Source organism: Akebia trifoliata, chromosome 14, assembly GCF_017979445.1.
Source record: "Akebia trifoliata isolate Shusen 1 chromosome 14, ASM1797944v1, whole genome shotgun sequence".
NCBI lineage: Eukaryota > Viridiplantae > Streptophyta > Magnoliopsida > Ranunculales > Lardizabalaceae > Akebia > Akebia trifoliata.
In genome coordinates, this window is record NC_141388.1 from 9,306,892 (window position 1) to 9,328,758 (window position 21,867).

Genomic DNA, 21,867 nt, shown 5'->3' on the forward strand with positions numbered 1-21,867 from the left:
CAAAAAACGTTTGTTAAAGTGTGTGGTAAAACTTAGGGTGCTGAACATTTCCCTATATATATATATATAGGGTCCCGTTCGCCACCCTTAGTTTTACCACACACTTTAACAAACGTGTTTTGTCTTACATGGGTTAGAAGTTTCGGAATGAGCTGATTTTTGGTGAGGATGATCTCTATGGTGAGGAGATCATCCTCACCAAAAATCAGCTCATTCCAAAACTTCTAACCCCATCAAAATTGATTTACAAAAAATGGACGGTCCACGATTTTTCAACGTGTAAACATGGGGCTAAACATTTCGGAATGGGCTGATTTTTGGGGAGGATGATCTTCTAATCATAGAGATCATTCTCACCAAAAATCAGCTCATTCCAAAACTTCTAACCCATGTAGGACAAAAAACGTTTGTTAAAGTGTGTGGTAAAACTTAGGGTGCTGAACATTTCCCATATATATATATATATATATTTGGTCGGATTTTGTTTCTTTTGAGTATTCATAGAAGTAGAAAAGACTTACTAAACCCATTTAAGGGATTAGGTCCATCATGACTTGGTCAAACATTCAAACCTTTTTGTATGAATCTGTTAAGGAAGAAAATTTTTTGAACCAAAATATAAAAGTTTGGCTCCACTGAAGTATGAGTATTTGATTCATCTCCAATTCAACACGACGTCAAACCGTTTATATGAGTATTAAAGAACTTAAAAAATAATAATAATAATAATAATGTAAAGGACTCATCTCCGTCGTCTCTCGTCTCTCATACGTACACATTTGTTTGTTTTTTAATTTGAAGTTTAATTTTTTTTTTTAAATTTGGGTGATGTTTTCGTCCAACCAACAACGATCACCACAAAACAAAAACAAATGCTACGAAATTCGACTTTTCTGACCTCAAATATCAACATAGGATTGAGATGTGGAAAATCACAGGTTTCCAACGGATCAATACCGTTTGTTTGACGAAGATTTTCAAATGTTGTTTGAGGCTTCAACCGATTTTTTATTTATATTTTATTTATAAATCTCTTTAAAATAATTTTCTAAAAGAAAATAACTTTTCCTAAACGAAACAATGTAAGAACAAGTCAAAGTCAATGTTTAACGACTTTGACTCTTTAACGACTTTGACTGCAATACTAATTGGAATATTTCACCATTAAAGACTTGACATGACAACCCCTCATAATAGGGCAGTGCTGAAGTGACATTAAAAATGACATTGGTTCTGATGTGGATGTGTGTACTGAGTGATAGATGCTTTTAATTGAGATACGAGTATGATTATGTGTGCCGTCCAAATCAGTAATTTGTGAATCGATATCATTTTTAATGTCACTCCAGAACGACTCTTCTCCTCTTAAATCTCAGCCATACTCGACCAGAGAGAGAGCAGGATTTTTGTAGTTGGGAGGGACCCATCTGCCTTACCACTAAAGATGGCCTCAATGTCACTCAAGTTTGTAAAATTTCGTTAAATTGGCAGAATAGGACTAACAGATTAATTCGATAACTTCTTAATTCATCGTGAAATATGGTAAAATTTACTCTTTAACCTTAAAATTCTATGTTGTACAACATTCAAATCTCAAAAACAAGATAAGATATTTATGGGGTTGAAGAATATGAATTTTGCAAAGAAATTCAAATATATCATTTTATGTTTCTTGAAACTTTTCCTCCTCTTTTTACGAAATTTCTACGAATTTATCCAAATTGATCGAATTGAAACCCCATCAAACAATCAACAAATCTTAACTTTGTTACTATGTCAACAGGGCCCTCAAAATATTCACCAAACCTCAAGGCATACGCCTAAATTACATGTAAAAAACTCAGTATTGAGAAAAGTCTCGCAACTCTTTGAAAAGAGAAGCTTATGAACATGGGGGGAGAGAGAGAGTCCCTCACTCATGTCTCTAAATTGTCATTTTGTTTGGGATTGGTCTTCTAGTAATACTAAATTGTTGTTTAAAGACATCTAAATATTAAACAAGAAGACCAGACAGATTCGAGGAAAAGATATCGACGACTTCAAATGCAAAGAAAGAATTAAACAAATTTGATTGGAGAAAAAAGATTTGAAAACTATCTATATATAATATGCACATAGCAAACTTCTTCATCAAATCCCAACCCTTCTAAGGGTGTTTCATATATTTTCCTCTTCTTCAATTTCTTGATTACCAACAGAAGAACAGACTTCCCTAAACCAATCAAACCCAAAGCTCCAAATCCATCTCTCTAAAATTATGAGAAACCCATCTCTCTCTCTAGTCCTTCCCTTCATTCTTCTCATCAGCCTCATTTGCTTTCACTCTTCCTCAGCATCTTCCAACCCTCAGAGTTCTTTGTATAGAGGCTCTTCTCTATCTGTTGAGGACAATTCAGACCTTCTCACCTCCCTAGACAAAACCTACACCTGTGGATTTTATAAGGTGGGCACAAATGCTTATTGTTTTTCAATTTGGTTCACAAATTCTGCCGACAAAACTGTTGTTTGGATGGGGAACCGAGACCAACCTGTAAACGGACGAGGCTCGAGAGTTTTATTGCGTGGGGATGGAGCCATGGTCCTAATGGACTTTAATGGCTCGACTGTTTGGTCCACCAACACTGTCAATATCAAGATCGATAGAGCTGAGCTCCTGAACAACGGAAATCTCGTTCTAAAGGACTCAGATGGTAAAATTCAATGGGAAAGCTTTGATTCTCCTACTGATACTCTCCTCCTATTACAACCCATCACCAAGGACATGAAACTGATCTCTCAAAAGGCAAAGGGGGCATACTCGTCAGGTTATTATAGCTTCTATTTTGATAATGATAGTGTTTTGAAATTAATGTATGATGGGCCAGATACTTCTAGCGTGTATTGGCCAAATCCTGATTTTCCTATATATTTAACTGGTAGAACAACTTATAACAGCAGTAGATTCGCTTTTCTCAACGAAATGGGCAGGTTTTCATCCACTGATCAACTAGATTTTAATGCTTCTGATATGGGTTTTGGGATTAAGAGAAGGTTAACTATGGATTACGATGGTAATCTTAGACTCTATAGCTTGAATGAGTTAAATGGATCATGGGTAATCTCATGGGAAGCTCTCCCACAGCAGTGCCGTGTGCATGGTTCATGCGGAAGAAATGGAATTTGTGTTTATACTCCGAAACCCATGTGTTCATGCCCTCCAGGTTTCGAGAGGAGTGACCCGAGTGACTGGAACAAAGGTTGCATGCCTAAGTTCAAACGCACCTGCAACCAACTTCAGAAGTTTGCGGAGCTTCCCGAGACAGATTTCTATGGATTTGATCTGGTGTACCTTGAATCCGTGACACTAGAATTTTGTAGGAATCGTTGCTTGTATGATTGCTCTTGCGAGGCATTCAACTACAAGATAATGGGTGGGGGGGTATTGTTACATAAAAAGTGCCCTTTTTAATGGGTACAAGAATGCCAATGCCAGAATATATCTGAAAATACCCAGAAATGTGGAAACATCCAACGCAACTGTTCTTGAAGGATTTGAGCCTACCTGCAATTCTGGTGAAGTTGTACCTGACACGGGTTCAAGGACTAAATCGAATTATCTCTATTGGTTTGTTTTAGCCATTGGAGTGATTGAGTTCCTCTTTATTACTTTGGGTTGGTGGTTCCTGTACAGGAGTCAAAGCCAGCGAAGATCACCGGAGGATGGATATCGTGTAATGTTCGATCAGTTCAGGAAGTTCACTTATGCTGAGTTAAAGAAGGCAACCAAACAATTCAAGGAAGAGCTTGGTAGGGGGGGCTCTGGGGCTGTTTATAAAGGAGTTTTGGCGGATAATAGAGTGGTAGCGGTGAAGAAACTTGGAGATGTGATTCAAGGAGAAGAGTTTTGGGCTGAAGTGAGCACCATAGGGAGAATAAACCAAATGAACCTAGTGAGAATGTGGGGTTTCTGTTCTGAGGGGGTTCACAGGCTCTTGGTTTACGAGTACTTGGAGAACCGGTCACTGGACAAGCATTTGTTCTACAACATCGTCAGCAGCATCAACAGTAGCAGTGGCAGCGACGGTATTGTTGTTCGTTTGCTTGGATGGAAGGAGAGGTTTAAAATTGCGTTAGGGGCAGCCAAGGGTCTTGCCTATCTTCACCATGAGTGTCTAGAGTGGGTTATCCACTGTGATGTGAAGCCTGAAAACATACTTCTAGACTTCGATTTTGAACCGAAGATTGCGGATTTTGGTCTGGCAAAGTTGTCTCAGAGAGGTCGGTCTGGTTCTGAGTTTTCTCGGATCCGAGGAACAAAAGGGTATATGGCTCCAGAGTGGGCCATGAATCTTCCTATTACAGCTAAGGTAGATGTTTATAGCTTTGGGGTTGTACTTCTAGAGATTGTGAAGGGCATTCGGCTTTCGAATTGGGTGGTGGAAGATGGCACAGAGTATACAGAGCTAAGGAGGTTTGTTAGAGTAACAAAGAGGAAAATTGACAATGGAGAAGAATCTTGGATTGAGGATATAATGGATCCAAGATTGAATGGGCAGCTCAACTTGAACCAGGCGGCAACAATGGTAATGATAGGCATCTGCTGTGTGGAAGATGACAGAAATAAGAGACCGACTATGGCTTCGGTAGTCCAAGCTCTTCTAGAAGTCGAAGATGAATCCAAAGTCCATATTCCACAGATGTTGTAATTCATGCACATAATGCATATGATAATGTGTTAGTTTCTTTGTATTTGTAATAGATGTAGGTGAGTTTAAACATTGTTCTTCATTAAGTGAATAAATTTTGTTAAGGAATTGTTAAAATAATCAACAAAATATAAGAAATGAAGTTTCTTTGGTCTATTGTATCATTACAGTATATATTTAAAAAAAAAAACCAGGATTCATAGGTTGGATTTAACCAAAATTACAGTTGCAATAATACCGATGAAACAATTCGAAATTACCCAAAGGTATATTCGAATTGCAGATGTAATGCAATCCAAATGAAAGCAAGAGCCCAATCAATTTGTAAATAGTTAACATAAAGAGATTAAATAAAAACTTATCATATTTTAGTGATTAACATACCGGTTCGGTGTGAACCCACACTTGATGTGATGCTTCAAGGATCTTTGGACTTTCTTAGTTTTCAACTTAACAGTCTTAAATGGAAGGAAAACACCACAACCAACTCCATTTAAGTCTCATGTTAAACGTCCCACGTTGCTCTATACAGCACAATCTGGTGAAGTATCCGTTGAGTCTCCAAATATACAAAAGGGTACCCTCCCTACCTCAATATGGTAAGAGAAAAACGCATAATTTCTCAGACTAAAGTTTAAACAAGCTCACCATTTCTTGTCATTGTGAGAGGATGGAGAACTGCACACGACTTGTGGTTCTCATAGAGCAAGATTTGGACAATCCCGACATGGGTGCAAGGTCCCAAATCTCTCACAAACCTATGATAATCAGTGAGATTCCACTATGTGACCGTCTCATTAAAAACCAGAATTGCTTCCTAACCAATCCATGAGTTCCAATAAACCCAAATCATCCAAGACCCGAAACTCGATCTCTCTTAATAGAGCTCCAAATGCTTCAAATGAGCTCCCATTCTTCACCTAACAAGCCACCGCAGTAGTCCAAGTAAGAAACAACATTTGCCTCAGACTTTTCATCAAACACCTAACTCGCAGTAAAAACACTGCTAAATCTTTAAAGTGATCTTCATCATTCTAGACATGATCGATCATTGACATTGAAATTTGTCTAGATTCAAACCATCGTCGGAAGGCTAGAATTTACGTAAAATGACACTTTACGGCTGCAACCCGAGCGTTTGGAGGGTAAACCCAAGCTCAACCCAACTAGCAGAACCCTCCAAACTCAACTCGAACTTGATATTATAAAATCGGGTTAAGGTTGGGTTAGCCCAAGTTTAAATAATTTTGAGTGGTTTAGTCGGATTGGCTTGTTAAATAACCCTAATTTCATTTTAATTAGTAAATAAATTTAATATTTTAAAAGAAGACATGCAAAATCAAAAACATAATTACTAGTAAATAAAATCGCATATAATCTTCAAACCCATTGTTGACAATAAATTTTATAAATCTACTTCGAGATTCGTGAAATAAGATCGCAAATAATTTTATTAATTTTGATGAAAATGAGAGTACAAATCTAAATATTTTCCTCTGATTAATAGTCAAGTACTAAATAATGACATATGTAGGTTTTCTTCTTTTCGGGCTTCACATTTTATAAACTGAAAATGTTGTTTTGACGGATTAATAGTCAAGTACTAAATAGTGACGTATGTAACTTTTCTTCTTTCTAGACTTCACGTTTTATCGACTGAAAATGTTGTTTTGACGGTGACTTTGTTTGTTTTTTATCTTTTATAGAGGTTTCTGTAGATTTTCTTATCTCAAGGCTTCTTGCTTTATTGGTTGAAAATGTTATTTTGGCTTCTGGAGAATGGTTTTATGCTTGATCTTCTCTTTAATCGAAGATCGGATCCTTGAATAACTTTGTTTTATTTGTAGAAGAGGGCTTGATAGCTTCTTTTTCTCTACGAGAGCTTCTATCTTCTGAGAGAAAGTGATCCAGATCACTCCAAATGAAGGAAGCTTTTGTATTTATAGACTTAATGATAATTTAACTTTTTAATTATGATCCAACTTAGAAAGTTTTGATTGGTTTATTTAAATGTTAAATTCGTCCAAATTTAATTTTAAGGATTCTATGGATTATTATTAAGTCAAACTCATTTATTTTGGTATAGGGCCCAATAATTAATATGTCGATCACTTGACTCTGTTGGATTATGGGCTTTATCTATGAAAACCTAAATCCAAATCATATGTGGCTCATACCAATAAATGACCCAAATTTAGACTTGTGGGCCTAATTTTAATTTAAAGGACTTTCGTTTATTTAGAAAACAATGGGGACCCGTTTAAATTTTGATGCCTACACCCATGATTAAGAGAATATTTAGACAAAGCATACTAAATGAAAATTCACATTAATATTAACCGGTCCACAAGTCAAAATAATAAGATGGAATAAGAAAGATTAAATAAAAATCTACAATTAATATAAAAATATTTATATCTTATTACATGGCATTGGGTTCAGGTTGAGACATTCTTACCCAAGCTTAACTCATTTTCTACATAATTCAATTCAGTCATTTTTCAAGTTCAACATAAATAGGGAAAATTATTTAAAGACCCTGAGTTTTAGGGTCTCTTTTAATACCCCATTTAGTAAACCTTTTCTTTCTAATCACTTATTGAACCCCATTTCCCACATTTCTCACGATTGATTGCCTTAACCGTTTGCATTCACCGTTTTCATAAATAAAAAAATTAAATTTTTGACATCTCAATCGAATTTCGGAGACTACATTTCATCGAAAAGGATTTAAGATAGAAGAAGAAACTATTTTCAAGGATTTTTCAAATATTTTGAAGATATATGTAAATAAATAGAGTTTTTATTTTTTTATTTTTTTTGCTTCGTTTTTTTTTTATTTTTATTATTATGAAAATCGATCAAGAATGATTCTTTTGGTTTGAAATCATCAAAAGTAGTCATTATCCCAAGTTTTTAGTCAAACTTTTTATGTATTTTAGTCGAAAAATTTGAAATATGAAAGTGGGTAGGTTTTATCGATGTCAAGTTCATTGTGTTTTATTGTTGTATTGGACATTTTTTTTTAAATTGTCGAACTTGACAATAAAAAATGTTGATCTCGACAATAAAAATGGTGAGTTCGACAGTAAAAAGTTTGGACCTCGATAATAAATAAAAAGTGATGAGCTCAACAATAATGATAGATCATTAAGAAATAAAAAGTTTATTAAATGGTCCATCAAGCTACCATCCAAAATTTAGGGATTATTTAGAAAGAATTCCTTCCGTCAGGGTCTTTTAAGCAATTTTTGTAAAATAAATAGTCTATGACCCAAGTGTATTAGTTTCCGTTAAAATTGAAATGACTCCCTCCAAAGTCCAAACTAAACTTTTTTGAACTTTCTTACAAATTTGTGAGCCAACCAACTACTCCAAAAGAATGATATGTTGGAGAGGGAAGGACTATGAATATAAAAGACTCACGGCCTAGTGAACTAGGGTATGACACACCTCAACTTTTACTTATTACACTCCAATTAAAAATAAAGAAAATAAATGAATGATTGAGAATAAAAGGTTGGGGTGCCAATAGAAACTCTCTCATTTTTCTTCTAGATTTCTATTTTTTGATTTAGGATTTTATATAAACCTAATCATAAGCTTGTAAACAACTATTAAAATAGTTTGATCAAGTGTTATAATTTTTTGTAATGTTGAGATTATAATTTGAGCCAACCTTGGGTTTAATTGGGAAGTGCTAGATAATTTAAGAAATTGAGGTATACTAAGTAAAAGTTGGGGTGCCAACAGCAGCTCTCCAAGATAATCATGAAGTGAATGAAAATATGCAACACCATTAATACAAAGAGATTATATTGCACCACCAAATTTTCCTTCCCTCTTTCTATTTTTATTTATTTTTATTTTTTTAACCATTACATTCTAAAATAAAACAAAAGATATCAACAAGATAATATCCTACCCATTAATACAAAGAGATTATATTGTCACACCAATATAATATCCTACTCAATCATGAAATTTCCAAATCATAATCACTATGCCCAATTCTTTTGGTGCCTGAATTCATCTTTTCGAAATCAAAGCAAATACAAATTTCTTATAACTATTCAACCTCAATGCCACCCCTCACATTTTCTTCCTCTTCAAGAACCTTTCAATTTCTGATAATCGACTTGTAAATTGAAAAGCATCGGTGATAATACCGTGTGCCATAAAATAGGGTTGTAGGTCATGCTCCTTTGCTCATAAAATACCCAGAAGACCTTCGACACTCTAGACATTCAACAAGGCTCATCACAATCACACAACGATGACAGACCCATCAATCATCAAAACACCTCGTTTAACCTTCTCTAACGAACCTAAAGTCTTGTCTAATTCTAAAACTCTACGAAACCTCCCAATAAATCACCAAACTCCACATTACTCAGAGGGATAACTCTTAACTCACATTTCATTGAACACTGTCTTTGTCGAATCTATGTACTCATTATATGCAAAATTTGCTAGAAGCGAGTTACAAATGTCCAATCCAATTCCACGACCCAATTTATAAAGTTAATTGAAAATCAAAAATGCATTTTAGGTTTTCTTGGCAATGATTTGTGCAATAATTACAAAGCGATAAATCAACAAATCAATAATTATTTTATGGGCTTTAATTTATTTGAGGATCTTTTCAATTGACTGGAATTAGAAGGAAATTGAGAGGGACTTGATGAGAGATTTGTTGGTAAGTGAAGTGTATGCCCATTGTCACCCTTGTTGTACGTCTAATACTTTAAAAACCGTGTATTAATTTACCCCTTCTACACTGCTCGCTGTTTCTTAGCAAAGCAATCATCTCTTTTCAACTTAGAATTTAATATTTTTTAGATAACAATCAGAGTTTCATGTGCACCATAGGTCAAACATATTTTCAATAGAATCGTGATAATATGACTCCCCCACGTAGCATACTCAATCGACTCCCTCAGGTGGGGTGCGCCAGAACAATGGATTTTATGCCTCGGGATATATAATTGCACATCCCCATATATACAACTATGTATCCCGAGGCATAAAGTCCATGGTTTTGGCGCACCCCACATCAGAGAGTCGATTGAGTATGCCCGGGGGGGGGGGCATAATATCACCACTCTTTTCAATATGATAGAGCGATTGTTTAGCTAAAGTTAAAAATTTTGGTGATTGTGAGTTGTGACACCTATTTAGTATTTTGTAGTTTATAATAGAAAATAAATCATTGTTTTTAAAATTAAATAACAAGGATTAAATACTAAGTTGTTTTAAGGCTTACAAATTTCATTAGATATATGTAGCCATTTTATTTATTTTGTTTGTTTATTTAAATTTTGTTCTTAATTTTTGGGCTTAGAGCCTTGGCCATAGCTTGGTTGGTATGACACATGGCGAAACAACTTTGAGGATGTGGGTTCAAGTCCAGCTTACCCATTAAAAAAGAAATCGTCAAAACTAGGATTCCTAGTTTCCAAAATGCAAGATGTGCTCTAGTCATATTAATTAAGGGGATAACCCTACTTAAATCAAATTTTCTTTTGGAGAGAAAACAAGGGTAAACATCAAGAAGGGTAGGTCAAGTGGTCAAAACCCCACAAAGCAATGAATTCCTTGGGGCTTAATTGACCCTCGACTCAATCAATTGCGTGTATAACTTTCAGTTTAGCTAAAAATAAAAATTTTGGTGATTGTGAGTTGTGACACCTATTTAGTATTTAGTGGTTTATAATAGAAAATATATCATTGTTTTTAAAATTAAATAACAAGGATTAAATACTAAGTTGTTTTAAGGCTTACAATTTTCATTAGATATATGTAGCCATTTTATTTATTTTGTTTGTTTATTTAAATTCTGTTCTTAATTTTTGGGCTTAGAGCCTTGGCCATAGCTTGGTTGGTATGACACATGGCGAAACAACTTTGAGGATGTGGGTTCAAGTCCAGCTTACCCATTAAAAAAGAAATCGTCAAAACTATGATTCCTAGTTTCCAAACTGCAAGATGTGCTCTAGTCATATTAATTAAGGGGATAACCCTACTTAAATCAAATTTTCTTTTGGAGAGAAAACAAGGGTAAACATCAAAAAAGGTAGGTCAAGTGGTCAAAACCCCACAAAGCAATGAATTCCTTGGGGCCTAATTGACCCTCGACTCAATAAATTGCGTGTAGGACTTTCAGTTTAGCTAAAAATAAAAATTTTGGTGATTGTGAGTTGTGACACCTATTTAGTATTTAGTGGTTTTTAATAGAAAATAAATCATTGTTTTTAAAATTAAATAACAAGGTTAAATACTAAGTTGTTTTAAGGCTTACAATTTCATTAGATATTTGTAGCCATTTTATTTATTTTGTTTGTTTATTTAAATTTTGTTCTTAATTTTTGGGCTTAGAGCCTTGGCTATAGCTTGGTTGGTATGACACATGGCGAAACAACTTTGAGGTTGTAGGTTCAAGTCCAGCTTACCCATTAAAAAAGAAATCGTCAAAACTATGATTCCTAGTTTCCAAAATGCAAGATGTGCTCTAGTCATATTAATTAAGGGGATAACTCTACTTAAATCAAATTTTCTTTTGGAGAGAAAACAAGGGTAAACATCAAGAAGGGTAGGTCAAGTGGTCAAAACCCCACAAAGCAATGAATTCCTTGGGGCCTAATTGACCCTCGACTCAATCAATTGCGTGTAACTTTCAGTTTAGCTAAAAATAAAAATTTTGGTGATTGTGAGTTGTGACACTATTTAGTATTTAGTGGTTTATAATAGAAAATAATCATTGTTTTTAAAATTAAATAACAAGGATTAAATACTAAGTTGTTTTAAGGCTTACAATTTTCATTAGATATTTGTAGCCATTTTATTTATTTTGTTTGTTTATTTAAATTTTGTTCTTAATTTTTGGCTTAGAGCCTTGGCCATAGCTTGGTTGGTATGACACATGGCGAAACAACTTTGAGGATGTGGGTTCAAGTCCAGCTTACCCATTAAAAAAGAAATCGTCAAAACTAGGATTCCTAGTTTCCAAAATGCAAGATGTGCTCTAGTCATATTAATTAAGGGGATAACCCTACTTAAATCAAATTTTCTTTTGGAGAGAAAACAAGGGTAAACATCAAGAAAGGTAGGTCAAGTGGTCAAAACCCCACAAAGCAATGAATTCCTTGGGGCCTAATTGACCCTCGACTCAATAAATTGCGTGTAGGATTTTCAGTTTAGCTAAAAATAAAAATTTTGGTGATTGTGAGTTGTGACACCTATTTAGTATTTAGTGGTTTATAATAGAAAATATATCATTGTTTTTAAAATTAAATAACAAGGGTTAAATACTAAGTTGTTTTAAGGCTTACAAATTTCATTAGATATATGTAGCGATTTTATTTATTTTGTTTGTTTATTTAAATTCTGTTCTTAATTTTTGGGCTTAGAGCCTTGGCCATAGCTTGGTTGGTATGACACATGGCGAAACAACTTTGAGGTTGTAGGTTCAAGTCCAGCTTACCCATTAAAAAAGAAATCGTCAAAACTAGGTTTCCTACTTTCCAAAATGCAAGATGTGCTCTAGTCATATTAATTAAGGGGATAACTCTACTTAAATCAAATTTTCTTTTGGAGAGAAAACAAGGGTAAACATCAAGAAGGGTAGGTCAAGTGGTCAAAACCCCACAAAGCAATGAATTCCTTGGGGCCCAATTGACCCTCGACTCAATCAATTGCGTGTAGTACTTTCAGTTTAGCTAAAAATAAAAATTTTGGTGATTGTGAGTTGTGACACCTATTTAGTATTTAGTAGTTTATAATAGAAAATAAATCATTGTTTTTAAAATTAAATAACAAGGATTAAATACTAAGTTGTTTTAAGGCTTACAATTTTCATTAGATATTTGTAGCCATTTTATTTATTTTTTTGTTTATTTAAATTTTGTTCTTAATTTTTGGGCTTAGAGCCTTTGCCATAGTTTGGTTGGTATGACACATGGCGAAACAACTTTGAGGTTGTGGGTTCAAGTCCAGTTTACCCATTAAAAAAGAAATCGTCAAAACTAGGATTACTAGTTCCTAAAATGCAAGATGTGCTCTAGTCATATTAATTAAGGGGATAAACCTACTTAAATCAAATTTTCTTTTGGAGAGAAAACAAGGGTAAACATCAAGAAGGGTAGGTCAAGTTGTCAAAACCCCACAAAGCAATGAATTCCTTGGGGCCTAATTGACCCTCGACTCAATCAATTGCGTGTAGGACTTTCAGTTTAGCTAAAAATAAAAATTTTTGTGATTGTGAGTTGTGACACCTATTTAGTATTTAGTACTTTATAATAGAAAATAAATCATTGTTTTTAAAATTAAATAACAAAGATTAAATACTAAGTTGTTTTAAGGCTTACAATTTTCATTAGATATTTGTAACTATTTTATTTATTTTGTTTGTTTATTTAAATTTTGTTCTTAATTTTTGGGCTTAGAGCCTTGGCCATAGCTTGGTTGGTATGACACATGGCGAAACAACTTTGAGGATGTGGGTTCAAGTCCAGTTTACCCATTAAAAAAGAAATCGTCAAAACTAGGATTCCTTGTTTCCAAAATGCAAGATGTGCTCTAGTCATATTAATTAAGGGGATAACCCTACTTAAATCAAATTTTCTTTTGGAGAGAAAACAAGGGTAAACATCAAGAATGGTAGGTCAAGTGGTCAAAACCCCACAAAGCAATGAATTCCTTGGGGCCTAATTGACCCTCGACTCAATCAATTGCGTGTAGGACTTTCAGTTTAGCTAAAAATAAAAATTTTGGTGATTGTGAGTTGTGACACCTATTTAGTATTTAGTAGTTTATAATAGAAAATAAATCATTGTTTTTAAAATTAAATAACAAGGATTAAATACTAAGTTGTTTTAAGGCTTACAATTTTCATTAGATATTTGTAGCAATTTTATTTATTTTTTTTGTTTATTTAAATTTTGTTCTTAATTTTTGGGCTTAGAGCCTTAGCCATAGCTTGGTTGGTATGACACATGGCGAAACAACTTTGAGGATGTGGGTTCAAATCTAGCTTACCCATTAAAAAAGAAATCGTTAAAACTAAGATTCCTAGTTTCCAAAATGCAAGATGTGCTCTAGTCATATTAATTAAGGGGATAACTCTACTTAAATCAAATTTTCTTTTGGAGAGAAAACAAGGGTAAACATCAAGAATGGTAGGTCAAGTGGTCAAAACCCCACAAAGCAATGAATTCCTTGGGGCCCAATTGACCCTCGACTCAATCAATTGCGTGTATAACTTTCAGTTTAGCTAAAAATAAAAATTTTGGTGATTGTGAGTTGTGACACCTATTTAGTATTTAGTAGTTTATAATAGAAAATAAATCATTGTTTTTAAAATTAAATAACAAGGATTAAATACTAAGTTGTTTTAAGGCTTACAATTTTCATTAGATATTTGTAGCCATTTTATTTATTTTTTTTGTTTATTTAAATTTTGTTCTTAATTTTTGGGCTTAGAGCCTTGGCCATAGCTTGGTTGGTATGACACATGGCGAAACAACTTTGAGGATGTGGGTTCAAGTCCAGCTTACCCATTAAAAAAGAAATCGTCAAAACTAGGATTCCTAGTTTCCAAAATGCAAGATGTGCTCTAGTCATATTAATTAAGGGGATAACCCTACTTAAATCAAATTTTCTTTTGGAGAGAAAACAAGGGTAAACATCAAGAATGGTAGGTCAAGTGGTCAAAACCCCACAAAGCAATGAATTCCTTGGGGCCCAATTGACCCTCGACTCAATCAATTGCGTGTAGGACTTTCGGTTTAGCTAAAAATAAAAATTTTGGTGATTGTGAGTTGTGACACCTATTTAGTATTTAGTATTTTATAATAGAAAATAAATCATTGTTTTTAAAATTAAATAACAAGGATTAAATACTAAGTTGTTTTAAGGCTTACAATTTTTATTAGATATTTGTAGCCATTTTATTTATTTTGTTTGTTTATTTAAATTTTGTTCTTAATTTTTGGGCTTAGAGCCTTGGCCATAGCTTGGTTGGTATGACACATGGCGAAACAACTTTGAGGTTGTGGGTTCAAGTCCAGCTTACCCATTAAAAAAGAAATCGTCAAAACTAGGATTCCTAGTTTCCAAAATGCAAGATGTGCTCTAGTCATATTAATTAAGGGGATAACCCTACTTAAATCAAATTTTCTTTTGGAGAGAAAACAAGGGTAAACATCAAGAAGGGTAGGTCAAGTGGTCAAAACCCCACAAAGCAATGAATTCCTTGGGGCCCAATTGACCCTCGACTCAATCAATTGCGTGTAGGACTTTCGGTTTAGCTAAAAATAAAAATTTTGGTGATTGTGAGTTGTGACACCTATTTAGTATTTAGTAGTTTATAATAGAAAATAAATCATTGTTTTTAAAATTAAATAACAAGGATTAAATACTAAGTTGTTTTAAGGCTTACAATTTTCATTAGATATTTGTAGCCATTTTATTTATTTTTTTGTTTATTTAAATTTTGTTCTTAATTTTTGGGCTTAGAGCCTTGGCCATAGCTTGGTTGGTATGACACATGGCGAAACAACTTTGAGGTTGTGGGTTCAAGTCCAGCTTACCCATTAAAAAAGAAATCGTCAAAACTAGGATTCCTAGTTTCCAAAATGCAAGATGTGCTCTAGTCATATTAATTAAGGGGATAACTCTACTTAAATCAAATTTTCTTTTGGAGAGAAAACAAGGGTAAACATCAAGAAGCGTAGGTCAAGTGGTCAAAACCCCACAAAGCAATGAATTCCTTGGGGTCCAATTGACCCTCAACTCAATCAATTGCGTGTAGGACTTTTTGTTTAGCTAAAGTTAAAAAGTTTGGTGATTGTGAGTTGTGACACCTATTTAGTATTTAGTAGTTTATAATAGAAAATAAATCATTGTTTTTAAAATTAAATAACAAGGATTAAATACTAAGTTGTTTTAAGGCTTACAATTTTCATTAGATATTTGTAGCCATTTTATTTATTTTGTTTGTTTATTTAAATTTTGTTCTTAATTTTTGGGCTTAGAGCCTTGGCCATAGCTTGGTTGGTATGACACATGGCGAAACAACTTTGAGGTTGTGGGTTCAAGTCCAGCTTACCCATTAAAAAAGAAATCGTCAAAACTAGGATTCCTAGTTTCCAAAATGCAAGATGTGCTTTAGTCATATTAATTAAGGGGATAAACCTACTTAAATCAAATTTTCTTTTGGAGAGAAAAAAAGGGTAAGCATTAAGAAGGGTAGGTCAAGTGGTCGAAACCCCACAAAACAATGAATTCCTTGGGGCCCAATTGACCCTCGACTCAATCAATTGCATGTAGGACTTTCTGAAGGGCAGTGTGCGTGACCGTGGTGCTTGTGATTGTTTAGCTGAAGTGAAAAAATTTGGTGATTTCATTAGATATTTGTAGGCATTTAGTTATTTTGTTTGTTTATTTTAATTTTGCTCTTAATTTTTGGGCTTAGAGCCTTAGCCATAATTCGGTTGGTATGACACATTGCGAAACAACTTTGAGGTCGTGGGTTCAAGTCCAGCTTACCCATTAAAAAAGAAATCGTCAAAACTAGGATTCCTAGTTTTTGAAATGCAAGATGTGTTCTAGTCATATTAATTAAGGGGATAGCCCTACTTAAATCAAATTTTCTTTTGGAGAGGAAAAAATGGTAAGCATCAAGAAGGGTAGGTCAAGTGGTCGAAACCCCACGAAACAATGAATTCCTTGAGGCCCAATTGACCCTCAATTCAATCTATTGCGTGTAGGACTTTTTGAAGGGCGGTTTGTGCGACCGTGGTATTAGTCTCACCTATATATATATATATATATATATGGGAAATGTTCAACAACAAACATTTTGACAAACATTTTGGCAAAACATTTTTCAAAACATGGGTTAGAGGTTTTGGAATGGGCTGATTTTTGGTGAGGATGATCTCTATGGTGAGGAGATCATCATCACCAAAAATCAACCCATTCCAAAACCTCTAACCCCATAAAAAATGGTATACAAAAAATGGACGGTCCACGATTTTCCAACTTGAAAACTGGGGTTAGAAGTTTTGGAATGGGCTGATGTTTGGTGAGGATGATCTCCTCACCGTAGAGATCATCCTCACCAAAAATCAGCCCATTCCAAAACCTCTAACCCAATGTTTTGAAAAATGTTTTGCCAAAATGTTTGTCAAAATGTTTGTTGCTGAACGGGACCCTATATATATATATATATATATATATATTACCAATAAAAAATACTTATTAATGTTAAGTGAGTGTGAGCTAAAATTTGTAAGGTTTTGACTCGATCAAGTGGCCTATTCAAACCGGAACCGGTTCTTAAATGGGAAAATAACTTAATAGTGACTTGATCAAGTGGCCTATTCAAATTAATAGACCTTATGGCAATGACATCTTTCTAAATGCACCTGACTTTTGGAAGGGTATCTTAACCACCCAGGTAGGAAAATCCCCTCACCCATCTTAAACATCACACTCAAATATTTGAGATTGAAGATTCATTGAGATGAATTACTTAAATCTTCAATCTTTGACTGCTTCCAAGCACAGGATAACCCCAAGGGGTTGTGGGTTGTTTTTTTTTTTTTTTTCTACCAATTGCGGTCCTCCCTTCATCATCCCCATGCGGATGGTCTAAAGGGTTTATAACTACTTCTCTTACTCTAGGACACTTACCCAACCAACTCTGAGATCCGGCTCTACCTAGACTTTTCTGGTTCACCCCAACTGTTACCATAAGATCTAGCTCTACCCTAACTTTTTTGGTTTAACCCAACATTTACTATAAGACATTTACCCAACCAACACTAAGATCCGGCTCTACCCAAACTTTTATGATTCAACCCAACATTACCCACTTGTTGATATCAATGATTGTAAAAGTTTGACTTAACAATTTGAATTGTTGATTTCAATGATCGTTGTTCAAATGTCGGGATTGATGATTTATAATAGTTCATCTTGACGGTTGTTAGGTGTTGATTTCAAACAATTTGAATCCTCTATCTCAATAATTGAATGGGGGTAAGAGGAATTTACTAAATGAAATATGAAGTCAACCCAAAAAATTAAGGGGGTACTTAGAAAAAAGATTTGTGTTAGGATTCATTATAAGTAATTTTCCCTTCTTAAATCCATGGGTAGGACTTAAAATGGGTTGGATTTTATCCAAAATTCGAGTGATCTGAATTTAGCGGTTTTGGTTCGTTCAAGTATATTTGAATTAAAAAATGGGTTAGATATGGGTTGATGTCCCCTGACCTAAGTCAGATACGCATCCATCCTTATATCCACCTAAATTCGAATGATATATTATGTTGTAAGTTATATTTTATATTTTTTAAGGTATTTTTTACAATCAATAAATGTTAAGCACAATTACTAAGGCCTATTTCAATAAAGGAAGAGGTCTTGAGTCCAAATCACACCTTTAATGATTTTTATTGAAATAACTTTAAATGGTTCGAAATTATCCGACCGACCTAAATCAATTTTTGATCAGGTCAGATCTAGATATTTATCTGAGTTGAACCTGTATAAAAAAATTTGGATATGGATATACCAACACCTTCCTAAATGCTATCCTACCACGGAAATATTGACATGTATCTAATGCATAACCATATGGTTCATATCTTGAGGAAAAGCATCTATGGATTGGTTCCCATACACTTTCACATTATGCAATGTGAGGTTCAATCTCGAGGTCACTTCAGCTTTATTCTTTCCTTTAATCTAATCAACGTTATGATACTAAGTTACCTTTAATCTATTTAACCACATCTTCAATATATTGTTTTGAATCCCATCTTATACTTGAAATCAAAGATTAAAGATAATTAATTTATGAAGAAAAATCAAAGGCTTTTTACCTCGGGATTTGGCTCAAAGGAAAAACTAGCGGGGTTTGTTCTCTTTAGTTGTGTGTTTCAAACCTTGTTGCACGTTGAAAAACTTTTGTGAGATCAAAGTATGCAATCGTAGGGACTAATCCCATTGGTGGGTTATTTATAAGTTGAATATAAGGATATTTTGATCATTTTATTATTCTATAAAAGAAGACCAAGGTAGGCATGTAATCGATTTAAAAAACAACTGGTAACTCAAATAATCACATGTAGGCCAATGTTTGAAAGGGACAAATTCAGACGACTATATGACCACCATATAGCAGGACAAGTTGTTCATCAAAAGCTCCAAATCAACCTATCTGAATTCTGAACTCCTCCTCTCTGTAACCATGAGAAACCCATATCCAACCCTTCACTTCCTCCTCTTCATCATTCTTATTTGCTTTCACTCTTCTTTTCAATCTTCACAACCTCGTAATTCCTTGTATAGAGGTTCTTCTCTATCAGTTGAAGATCATACAGACTTTCTCACCTCCCAAGACAAGTCCTTCACCTGTGGATTTCACAAAGTGGGCACAAATGCTTACTGTTTCTCAATTTGGTTCACCAATTCTGATGACAAAACCGTCATTTGGATGGCGAACCGAGACCAACCAGTGAATGGCCAAGGCTCGAGAATTTCGCTACGTAAAGATGGCAAAATGGTCCTAACCGATGCCGATGGCTCGACAGTTTGGTCCGCCAATAAAACAAACACCAAGGTCAATCGAGCTGAGCTCTTCGACACCGGAAACCTCGTTCTGAAGGACTCAGAAGGCAATTTTCTATGGCAAAGCTTCAACTCTCCTACTGATACACTTGTCCCTACACAACTAATCACCAAGAACACAAAACTGATATCTGCAAAGGGAAAAGGAACATATGCTACAGGTTATTATAGTTTCTATTTCAACAATGATAACACTATGATATTAGTGTACGACGGGCCCGAGGTTTCAAGCTTGTATTGGCCTAACCAGGATAACACTATATTTCAAAATGGTAGAACAAATTACAACAGTAGCAGAATTGCGGTTCTTGACGAAATGGGGAGGTTTTCAGCTAGTGATAGAACGGAATTTAACGCTTCTGATATGGGTTTTGGAATTAAGAGGAGGTTAACCATGGATTACGATGGTAATCTAAGACTCTATAGCTTGAATGAGTCAACCAAATCATGGGTCATCTCATGGGAGGCTCTCCCACAGTTGTGCAAAGTTCATGGATTGTGTGGCAGAAATGGGATTTGTGTTTATTCACCGAAACCCAAGTGTTTGTGCCCACCGGGTTTCGAGAGGAGCGACCCAAGTGACTGGAACAAAGGTTGTAAGCCTAAGTTCAACAGGACGTGCGACAAATTCGAGCAGGTTAATTTTGTGGAGCTTCCTCAGATTGATTTCTATGGGTATGATCTGAATTACACTCAAAAGACGTCACTAAAAGATTGCAAGAAGCGGTGCGCCGACGATTGTTCTTGTGAGGCTATCGGCTTCAAGCTAACAGGAGATAGCCCATGCTACACAAAAAGTGCTCTTTTTAATGGGTACAAGTCTCCAAACTTCCCAGGAAGCATATTTTTGAAACTGCCTAGAAATGTAGAAACATCAGAACCCATTGTTCTTCAAGGATCTGAGCTAATCTGCAATTCAAGTATAGATGAAGTTCAGAAAGGTTCTGCAAATATGTATTTACCTAATAGTTCAAGGACAAAATGGGTTTATCTCTATTGGTTCGTTTTGGCTGTGGGAGTGATTGAGATCCTCTTTGTTACTTTGGGTTGGTGGTTACTCTACAGGGGACATGGTCTACCGAAATCGGTGGAGGACGGATACCTTAAGATATCGAATCAATTCAGGAAGTTTACCTATGGAGAGCTGAAGAAGGCAACCAAGAAATTCAAGGAGGAGCTCGGTAGAGGCGGCTCTGGGGCTGTTTATAAGGGAGTTTTGGAGGATGATAGAATAGTGGCAGTGAAGAAACTTGGTGATGTAATACAAGGAGAAGAAGAGTTTTGGGCTGAAGTAAGTACAATAGGGAGAATAAACCACATGAATCTAGTGAGAATGTGGGGGTTCTGTTCAGAGGGGACTCACAGACTTGTAGTGTATGAGTACTTAGAGAACAGATCATTGGACAAGCATCTGTTCTACAATGTCAACAGCAGCGACAACGGTATTGTTGCTAGTTTGCTTGGATGGAATTTGAGGTACAAAATTGTGCTAGGGTCAGCCAAGGGGCTTGCCTATCTTCACCATGAGTGTCTAGAGTGGGTTATCCACTGTGATGTGAAGCCTGAAAACATACTTCTTGATGTGGATTATGAGCCGAAGATTGCAGATTTTGGTCTAGCAAAGTTGTCTAAGAGAGGTGGTGCCAGGTCCAAGTTTTCCCGGATCCGAGGAACAAAGGGGTACATGGCTCCAGAGTGGGCACTGAATCTTCCCATTACTGCCAAGGTAGATGTCTATAGCTTTGGGGTGGTCCTTCTAGAGATTGTGAAGGGCATTCGTCTTTCAAATTGGGTGGTGGTGGAGGATGGTGGAGAGGAGGAGACGGAGCTCACGAGGTTTGTAAGAGTAATGAAGAGGATAATCGAATGTGGAGAAGACTCTTGGGTTGAGGATATAATAGATCCAAGATTGAACGGGCAGTTTAACCGACAACAAGCTGCGGTAATGATAGAGCTGGGGATCTCATGTGTGGAGGAGGATAGGAACAAGAGACCAACCATGGATTCAGTAGTCCACACTCTTCTACAAATTGAAGATGAATCAGAAGTCCATACTCCAAAAATTTTGTAATTCATGCAAATAATTAATATGCTATTCTATGTGCATTTTGTGCACAAGTGTTAAGAGTTGAGCAAACACATCAGTGCCAGTATGTATATTCATTGCATGTATGATATTTTATAAACATCTTGCTTCTTTTAGTGAACAATTTCCTGCCCTCATCAACACCCCGGCCGGCATGGCTACAAGATCCCAAAATGCTCACAGATGTTATGGTATTTGGTGAGATGGCATGATCGATCCTATCTTTAAATATCGGAATTGCCTCCTCACCAAGCCCATGTATCCTATAGCCTGAAATCCTAGTTCCAAGATACAACATCCCTCTTTTCCATCGATCAAAGACCAGTTGCCCAATTCCTGGACCAATATATATATATTTTTTATAAAGAGTGCTGCTATTGGCACCCAAACTTTTACTTATTACACTCTGATTTCTTAAATTATTTATCGCACAATAGTTAAAGATTCAAACACACC

At 35.2% G+C, this 21,867-nt stretch overlaps 1 protein-coding gene and 1 pseudogene across 1 annotated transcript; both read left to right on the top strand.

Moving 5' to 3' along the window:
* Positions 1-1,868: 1,868 nt before the first annotated feature.
* Positions 1,869-4,853, top strand: LOC147386078 (putative receptor protein kinase ZmPK1; annotated as a pseudogene).
* A 13,968-nt stretch (positions 4,854-18,821) lies between these two features.
* LOC147386079 (putative receptor protein kinase ZmPK1) lies at positions 18,822-21,535 on the top strand. Its single transcript, XM_086424158.1, has one exon. The coding sequence runs from the start codon at positions 18,946-18,948 to the stop codon at positions 21,394-21,396; it is 2,451 nt and encodes an 816-aa protein (XP_086280284.1). The 5' UTR covers positions 18,822-18,945; the 3' UTR covers positions 21,397-21,535.
* The last annotated feature ends 332 nt before the right edge of the window (positions 21,536-21,867 follow it).

Excerpts from the sequence above, each read along its gene's own strand:
- LOC147386079 (XM_086424158.1), top strand. The coding sequence starts at position 18,946 with ATGAGAAACCCATATCCAACCCTTCACTTCCTCCTCTTCATCATTCTT.